At 57.4% G+C, this 9108-nt stretch overlaps 1 protein-coding gene across 1 annotated transcript; it reads right to left on the bottom strand.

Moving 5' to 3' along the window:
- Nucleotides 1-709: 709 nt before the first annotated feature.
- Nucleotides 710-4569, bottom strand: CDC42EP1 (CDC42 effector protein 1). The gene is made up of 2 exons (XM_062491319.1): nucleotides 4125-4569; nucleotides 710-3081 (listed from the first exon to the last, which is right to left on the bottom strand). The coding sequence occupies exons 1-2, from the start codon at nucleotides 4567-4569 to the stop codon at nucleotides 2288-2290; spliced, it is 1239 nt and encodes a 412-aa protein (XP_062347303.1). The 3' UTR covers nucleotides 710-2287.
- Between the last annotated feature and the right edge of the window lie 4539 nt (nucleotides 4570-9108).

The raw sequence follows: 9108 nt of genomic DNA, 5'->3' as shown, positions 1-9108 counted from the left end.
CCATTTCTTCCCGCAGCCGAGCTTTTGGGAAGGAGGATGGTGAAATGGGAAGGAAGGCATAAATGTAAATGAAGTGGCTTTTGGTGCTACAAAAATGTATAATTAAAAGGTGGCATGGGGAGGACAGCACAGGTGTGCCCCCAGCCAGCATTCTGCCACAGATAAAAGGATTGTCTCCAACTTTCCCTTTTACCTCACCTCACTTATCTGCTGGCACATTCCAGTCAGCTTAGCCATTACTGTGACATTTCTACAGTGGATCCTACTCATCTGAAACGAGGCAGGGAAGGCAGTGGGATTTGGGGCCAGTTATGTGGCTCAGTACCTCCTTGCATAGGACTTCAGGCAAATAGTCCCAATTATTACATGCTGCTGGTCTAATTTAAAAAAAATGTGGTGTCAGCCCAAAAGTGAGACTGATGTGTGACAGCAAACACTGGGACACTTCAGGCTGGGTGGGAGGAGAGCAGAGTACAAGAGCATCTTACAGAGAGCCTGGTCCAAGGCAAGGTGGCAGCAGCCCTGCCCTCCCTCTCCACTTCCTCACTGCCCAAGGTGGAGGGATTGGTGGCTGGGGATCCAGCAGACATAGCAAGGAAGACAATAAGGTCACAGCAGCCAAGGGGACGCACCAGAGAAGTTAGTATCAAAACTGTTTTAATAAGGACAATAAGTGCATGGGATACAGAGGAGAGGCAGAAAGGATAATTCCATAGGTATGGGTCTTTGGTCTTGTGTTATGGTCTGGGAAACAGAGGGCAGAGGGGAGCTTATCCTGAGAGCCCAGGTGCCCACCCTGGAAGATGCAGGGGAGAATAAGGCTGATCCTGCTGGGTGCCAGTGGCCAGACCTGGAGACTGCTTGAAGCTGGTGCCTGCCCTGGTTTGCTGTTGGTGGCTGGCATGATGCAGCCCCTTGGGGAGGCTGGGGAACACGGGCTTGCCCTTAACCTTGGTGGCCTGGCTGCAAGTGGCACTTCCACGTGCAGTATGTGCACACCCTGGAGCTCTTTATCCTGCTCTGAAGAGCTTCCTGGCAAAAGCAGCCGGGTGGTGGGTGAGCTGAGTGGGAGCAGAGTCCTGCAGCCATGGCCCAGCATCTCCTCCCACTGTCCCAGAGAACAAGGGGGGTCCTGTGAGGGACCCTCTGGTGACCTCACCCCCCGAGCATGTTGGCTCCACACCATGGTACAAAGGCACTTCTGTGAGGGCCCGTTTGCACAAGGGCCAGCGTGGGGGGCAGCTCATTCCAGGGCGTCTGTGTCACCCAGGGCCACTCTGCAAGGGACATTAGCCGTGGTCCACATTACTCTTGGGAATGGGTGCGCTGCAAAGAGGGGAGTGTGTGTGGGGAATGGGGAGGGGGACAAGGATGGAGACACAAACTGTGCCACCACCATGAGGATGGTGCCACAAACTGAACGGCTGCAGAGGAATCTCCCTTGTTTTGAGGCAGGGGGAAAATAAGGAATTTTTAGGGCCTGCAGGATTTGGTGACCTGACAACCTGCCTTTGCTACCAGTCAGCCAAGAGGTCTCTCCCCTCTCAATTGCTGAGAGGAGTGGGAGTCAGGAAGGAAGCTGTACTAAGTGATGCCCAGCAGCAGGAGGCAAGTGGAAAGATTCCTGATTATTTCTGTGCACGCTCTCACCTCCTGAACACTGAGCACACAGCTTTTCGTGGGGGCAGGGGAAAAGAGAAAGCTCAGCTCTGTGGAGTTTGCCTGTCCCTTGGGACCCCAGCTGACCTCACCCTGTTGATAGATGTGCTATACTGAAGGGTCCTGCACCAGCTGGATCTGGGGAGACCCCATCCCCTACGTGCCAGAGCTATCAGTGGGAATATCTCTGGGGAGCCATTGCAGAGGATGGTTGAGGACACCAATGGAAGGATGGAGTATGTCCCCAGATATGCTGGTGGAGCCAGGCCGAAGGTTGAGAGAGAGGGTGCTGGGGAGAACGGGATGGGGTAGGAAGGATTCGGGGTTCCTTTGGCACATGGGAATGTTCCTTGGATGTCTAATGACCATGAGGCTGGAGAAGGGATGCTGTGCCTGGCTCTGTGGTGCCCACTGGCCCTCTGCAGCAGCCTGGCCCAGCCCCAGAGAGTGGCCCAGGAGATGGGCTCTCCTCCTGCCCTCCCCAGCCTGCTCAGTGCCCCCACTTGGCAAGGAAGTCACCCACTGGGTCTGCTGGTGACACTGGCACCAGCGGGTGGGGCACAGGGAGGAGGGCAAAGACCCTGGCACCAGTGTCTCAGGTGGGGCCTGTGTTGGGAGGCATGGCTGTTCACACTTTGACTTCATCGTCCTCTTCCTCCTCCTCATCAGCATACTCGAAGGAATTGCTGCAGCCCCCTGGGGCACCACTGTAGCTTTCCTGCAGGCTGGAGAGCTTGGTCTCCTCCTCCTCTCCTTGGTTCCAGCTGGCCTCGGGGGACCGGCTCTCCCTGGTCACTTGTGACCCCCACAGGGTACTGCTGGGGCTTTGCCACAGGGTCTGTGTCCGGGCCTGCCGGGGACCCTCACCCTTCTCTGAGCTCCGTGGGGTGCTGGTCCCACCATAATGGCGGGCCAGGATCTGGGTTGCTCGGTCAAATTCTCCAGCCTCAATGGTGCAGTCGTTCCAGTGGCCCTGCCATGGGGACCCTCTGGGCACCGCCCCTGGCCCCGAAGCCCAGGCAGAGTCCACTCCAGCACCTTCAATGGCGTGTGCCTCTCCGTTGGCATGGACCGACAGACCCGGCAGTGAGCTGGCCCCCGACAGGTTGCTCTGCCTGGAGTGGTCCCAGAAGCTGGATGCTGCTTTGTCCTCTTCATGGGATGCACACACTGCTGGAGGGACCCTGTCCTTTGTCCCCTCTTCACACAGGAGGTGTGAGCCATCCTGCCCCACCTCATTCCCATTGGTTTCAGGGAAGCTCATCACTTGGAGGAGCTCACTCATCAGGGAGGGTCCCAGGTCTAGGCGGAAGGACAGCAGGGAGTCGGAGCGATCCAGCTCATCTTCCCCAGGATAGGCACTCTCCTGGGCCTTTTCCAAACGAGGGACACGAGGGATGGTACAAAATCCAGACTCCAGCCCTGTCAGAAAAGAGAAGGTATGCCTGGTGAGGCAAGGGAGGAGGCCTGACTTACCTCTGCAGAGGATAAGGAACACTGCTGCCAAAGTGGCTCAGATCATGCTCCTGTCAGTGATACTGGCCTCTAAAGGACAGGTCAGTGTCTCTGTGGACATCTCCAAAGCCCAGAGTTACAGCAGAGGGTCTTCAGGTGGGCTCTGGGTTTGGCAAGATGGCAGTGGGGGCTGAGCCGGGCAGGTGAGACCAGGAGATGGCAGCATTGCCTCAGCCTGCCTTTCCCTCTGAGCCCAGCCACCTTCCCCGGCTGCTGCAGGCACCCCGGATCTAACCCCTGCCCTGAGACCTTCTGCTCCACACCTCCCTCCCTGGGGAAAAGCTGAGCACAGCCCAGTGCTGTGAGGCTGGAGAGGAGACACACAGATGTCCTGTCCCATCCTTTCTGCAACCCTGCCCCAAAGGGCACCCTGGCTCGCAGGGAGGGATGGGGACAGGATGGAGAAGGGTGGATGGAACCCCTAAGGAGCAGCACATGGAGATGCAGAGGTTGGCACAGCTAGGGACAGGGTTAGAGCATCTGTGTGGAGGTGAAGAAAGCCATGCTGTGGGTCACCTTGACCTCACAACCTTGGAGTGGGAATTGCTCCACTTTCCCAGCACCTTTTTGACTTCCTCACGGAGGCTGCTCAAGTGAAAGGTGTAGGGCTGAGGGTGGATGGGGGATGCTCCCTTACAACTACTCCACACAGGCTGGCAGCTGTGTAGGGCTACAGGAGAGGGGGAGAAGCAGAGAAACCATCCCTTTGCCACTTTGAGGGACACCCTGGGAGGACACCCTCCAAGGGCAGGAGGAAGGACCATGGTTCAGAGCATAGTTAGGATTATCCACTTGGAGGGATTGTCAAGACCAGGCAGTCTTAAATATCCCATTTCTCCTTAAAACCCTAAGTCCCTCACTGGGGAGGAAACTGAGGCATGGAGCAATGGAGAAGGCCTGCAGAGGATGCTGAGTACTGGGCACCAGCCTCTGCCTCGCACCTCACTCACCGTAGGCCTGGTGTGTTTTGGAGAAGCTGTTGGAGGTGCTTTTGAAGGAGAACTTGCTGGTCAAGCCCCGTCCACCGCTGCCTCCATCATACACGGCCTCATTGAGCTGCGGCAGCGAGACGGCATTCTTGATGATGGGCGAGATGGCTGGGGGGGCGGGCGAGGCCCCCGCCTGGTCCCCACTGCCCCGTCTCCTCAGCGGCGTCCGGCGGACGTGCCGCAGCGTCCGGGCGAAGAAGTTGTTGGGTTTGGCTGTGTCAGCCCCGCCGTGGTTGCTAAGGAAAGAGGTGTCCCCGAAGACGTCCCCGCCGCGGCCCACGTGCATGGTGTGCCGGAAGTCTCCCAGCGGCGGGCTGATCATGTCCGGCGTCAGCTCCGACTTCAGCCGCCGCTTGCCGTGGGAGCCTGACACCCAGCTGAGCACCGGCAGCTTCCCCAGGCTCATGTTGCGCCCTTCACCCTGTCTTTGAAAAAGCTCCAAAAATCAGCCCTCACCAGGCTTCCAGCACCGGGGTGATCTGTCACATCCCCAGCCTCCCCATTGCTTCTGCTCCGATGCTCTTGGGGTAGCAGTTCATGCCACTTTGGCTTTCTGCAGGTTTCTTGCTTCCCTGCACTGCGTTGCACTCATGAAATCGCCCTCACAGGGTACGTCCTAAGTGGTGAGGACAGTGGTGACACGGAGATGTCCCCAGGCAGTGTCTGGGTCACCCCACCGTTCTGCGGAGGTCACAGGAAGCTGTGTCTGATCGTGGATTTATAGGTTAATCCACTGTCCTCTATTGCCTCTGGGTGACTGGGAGCCAGTCACAGATGGGGCAGCAGGCAACGAAGAGAGCTTCAGGTGGAATTGCAGGGCAAGAGCATCGGTCCCCTTGTCAGCCACCTAAACAAGGCAAGAGGAACAGTGAAGCCTGTGGACAGGGTTTTCCCAATCCCATTGGCAGTATCCACAGAACTGCCTGAGGAGGTTAAAAGCAGTACATAAGGCTTTTAACCACCACTGAGACTGCTAGTGCCTGCCCCCTTACCTGGCCCTTCTCTCAGGGAAGAAGAAAAAGGCTTTCCTCCAAAAACACGTGCTCTCTTTCCCTTTGCTGACCTACCTCAGTAGGCCTTAGTTTCCCATCTGCAAAGCAGCTTTGCCAGACCCACACCACAACACAGGTTGAGGATTTCCCTCCGAGGCAGAACCTCCTCCCAGAGCAGTGCCCTGCTTGGCTGCCCCAGCTCCTGGGGCGAGAAACCTCTCCCTCCTTTTTGCTATTCAGATGAACCCTTGAGGAGAGGGTGAGGCCCGGGGCCCATGTGCTTCTCGGGGAGGAGTGGTGGGAAGCAAAAATGCGGTATTTGTTTATTGCTTTGTTTGTCCTTTACTGGCTGGGTCCCCAGGTGCTGGGCAGACGTTGGAGAAGCAGGGAGTCAGCAGTGCAGGGAGGGCAGCTGCTTTGCAGACAGGGAAAACTGAGGCACGGCAAGGGAGGTGACTGCCTGAGGCTGGAGGAGAAGGTGGGATGGGTCCCTGCACTCAGGCAGGTCCCAGAGGCGCTGAGGGGCAGGCAGGAAGCAGCAGCTGGATGCAGGGCAGGGTGATGACCTCTCAGTCAGTGGGGAGGACTCTCATATTGGCAGATTCCCTGTTGGTGCGCATAGCAAGTGGGACACGGTGGGCTGGGGAAATGAGAGGATTTGGTTGTGGGGCATCTCAGAGTGTTAGTAGCCCAGGTAGCCAGTTGGGGACGTATCCTTCCCTGGGCTCAGTTCTGTGGCTGGGGCGTTCAGGACAGAGCCAAGTCCCTCCAGCAGGGCTGGCTGTGGAGGACAGCATGCCAAGAGGTGACGCAGGAGCCTCACATCTCTTGATCTTCATGTGCTGGGACCCTCACTGCTGCAGGGCTTCCCCTGCCATGTTCTCTGCCTCTCCTGCTTATTTGTGCGTAGCCTTGGAGCAGCCAGGCAGTGCCAGGATGGCAAAGGCTCTGGTGAAGGGGTGTCCTGGACGTGAAATTGCTTTCCTGGCTGGCTAGATGCATTTTTACTTTGCCCTGGCCTTGTTTGCTCACCCGGGGCCCCTCTTATCTGCCAGGGGCTAATGACTGGGGAAGAGAAAACAAACTTCCCCCAGCAGCGCCCAGCACCATTGGCTTACTCCCCAGGGTGGCAGTGGCTGGTGGCAGCAGGGACAGAATGGTGGCAGGTTGGGTTCCTGATGGCCCCCAGCTCTCTGGTTCATGCAGCTCATGTCTTCCTCCTGCCCATAGAGGCCATGCAGTGCTGCCCTTGCAGCCAGGACAAACCAGGCATGTGGCAGATTTGGGGTGAGGGGACAAATGGGAAGCTATGTCCTTTCTCTGGCAGAAGCCCACCCATAGCCATTGGGTTGGGAGTGCAAAGGAAACTACTACAGTGGTCCCTGCAGTACAGCTGGGGTCTTGGAACCACAGGGAGAGAGATGCAACCATATTTCTGAGCTGTCCCCAGCATCTCCCAGGAAAGCAAGTGACCCTGGGAGAGGGGATTAGGTGAGCTACAGCACTCAAGTTTTCCCTTTCCTCTGCACATTGGAGCCCCTGAGAAACCCAAAGTGGGGACTGTCCCCTTTAGCATGTGCTGCACCAGCCAGGGCTACTCTGAGGGGGGACCCTCCTACCCCACCCCACGTCCCCCACACAATACAGCTGCCCTGCACACCCCTATGGGGGACAACACATCTTGGCATGAGGTGGGAAAGGAAGGAAAAGGGGCGATGTGGGAGGAGAACATCCCCTTGTTCCCCATCTGGACAACCATTGAGTGAGGGAGTGGAGCGGAGGAAAGCGTGTCTCCTTCCTTGTCTCTTGGTCACCACAGGGAAGCAAGCCAGCAACTCCTGGCCCCTGGCTCTCCTTGCCTGCTGGCAAGCAGCAAGCACTGGGAAGAGGAGGGAGGGAGAGTGAGGGAGGGAGTGAAGCAGCTGCTGCCCAACCCTACCTGGATGGCAGGTTTCTGGCAGGCCTGTTAGGCTTTTCCTCCTTCCAATCTTCCCCCTTCTTTTCTTTCCTTTTGCCCATGGTGTGGCTCCCTGCCCCTTTGAGCCCACCCCTTCACCTAAACAGACTCCTCCATGCCAGGGAAACTCGTGATTCTGCGGGCAAAGGGTGACCTGTGTGCTGTCCTTTCCTCCACTGGGTGAAGGGACCCCTCTGCCTGGCCATCTCTCTGTCCAGGTGCCATGGCTTCCATCTGGCAGCCCTCTGTGTTCACCAGTTCCTGGCACAGCAAGCCCACAGCCCACCACGACCTCCCCCTCCCTGGTGTATTCTCTCTAGCTCCCTTCTTTCCTCCTCTGGAAAGCCCCCTGTTTTCAAAACCCACTGCCAGCACCTCCTCCTCCTCCTTCCAGCCTGGCCTCCCCCATTTTCCCCCGAGTTCAGCTTGTTACCACTGGTTTTCCACTAGCTGGGAATTGCCAGAGCTGTTCTGCTTGCTGGGAAGAGCGGAAACCAGAAAGGGGGGGAAAATAATCCAGATGTCTAGTTGGATAGAGCTGCTGAAAGCAGCCTCTTCCCTTCCCCAGAGGGGACATACTGCAAAAGAGGGTGAGAAATTTGAGGTGGTCTCAACAGCAGGAAGAGAGCGGGTGGAAATGGCTGTGGGTGGCCAAGAAGGCTTTCCCAACCTTCCAGAGTGATGAAAAAGCTCCCTTTCCCCGAAGGAAGGGAGGCAGAGTTCCCCTATTGGGTGACTGCTTTGGGATGAGGAAAGCCAGCAGGGACAGGCTTTTGGGGAAGGGGGAAAGGGGTTTGGCTGGCTGGGTTGGGCTTCTTTCAGCTTTCCTGGAGCAGTGCCGGGCAGTAGGCAGACGCCTAAATCTGACTCCTGTGCTGCTGGCTGCTGTATATATACACAAAGTGATATCTCTGTGTAACAAGGATGTTTTTCCAAGCAGACATGCTGGGACATAGAGGGAGGCCGGAGCTATGGAGGTGGGCAGTTTCCAGCCATCCCTTCCCTGCTCACTCATGAAAAACTGCTCCCTTTCTTCCTCCAAACCCCAAAATTGAGGTGCCGCGAGCCTGTGGGGCTTTGAGGGGTATCCAGAGCAGGGGTTGGGAAACAAGCGTCCTCTTGCATTTCCCCATCTGTGGAACTCTCTTCTCACTCCCTTTCCTTCCCTTCCCGCCTCTCCCCCCTGTCCTGTGTCCCCTCTCCTCACTCCCAGTTTCCTGTTGCATTCCTGCCTTTTCTGCTCCCTTTCTTTTTCACCATCCTTCCCTTCTCTACCGCCTTGCCACCCCTCCCGCTTCTCCCCTCCCCAAGCACCCTCTCCACCCTTCTCCACCTGGTCCCAACACCTCCCCTTCCCCCAGCTCTACAAACTGATGAATCAAAACTTTCAGGATTTACCTCTTTCGAGCCAGGCTTATTATTTTTTTTCCCCCGTCCTCCAGACGAAAAGTTGCGAGACGCTCTCTGCAGGACCCTGTACCTTCTTCCAAGGGTTACCGGTGTTGTGTCCCGGCATGGAGTGGGGGAGAAAGGGGAGGCATTGCCCCCCTCCTTTTCCCACGGCTGTCCCCCCAAGGCAGGCTCTCCCAGGCTGACGCCCCGATGCCACGGGAGAGAGGGAGCGAAGCTGGCGGGGAGGGGACGTGGGAAGGAGGAGGGCGGGCTGCAGCGCCGCTGAGCCAATCCTCGACTCGGCAAGGACGCAGAGAAAATGAGATTTATTCCAACTATCCAGGACAGAAAACTTCAGGAACTTCTCCGCCGCTCCCCTCCTCCTCCTCCCCGCTTCCCCAGTGCCATTTCCCGTCTGCCGGCATTGGCTGCCTCCCGCTCCCGGGTGCTTGATTCCATGGGTTGGGGGGAAGGGGGAGGGCCAGGTTGCTGCCTAACCTGGTTAGAGGAGCCTGGCTGCAGAGCGAAGGAAAGGGCTTCCAACCTTGTGTGTGTGTGTCACCCTTCGGGTATCACGTAGGGCCCCCTGATCCCATGTTGGATA

Source organism: Cinclus cinclus, chromosome 4 (assembly GCF_963662255.1).
Source record: "Cinclus cinclus chromosome 4, bCinCin1.1, whole genome shotgun sequence".
In the NCBI taxonomy this organism is placed as follows: domain Eukaryota; kingdom Metazoa; phylum Chordata; class Aves; order Passeriformes; family Cinclidae; genus Cinclus; species Cinclus cinclus.
Note: the sequence above shows the minus strand (reverse complement) of the source record. Positions and strands in the feature narration are given on the sequence as shown.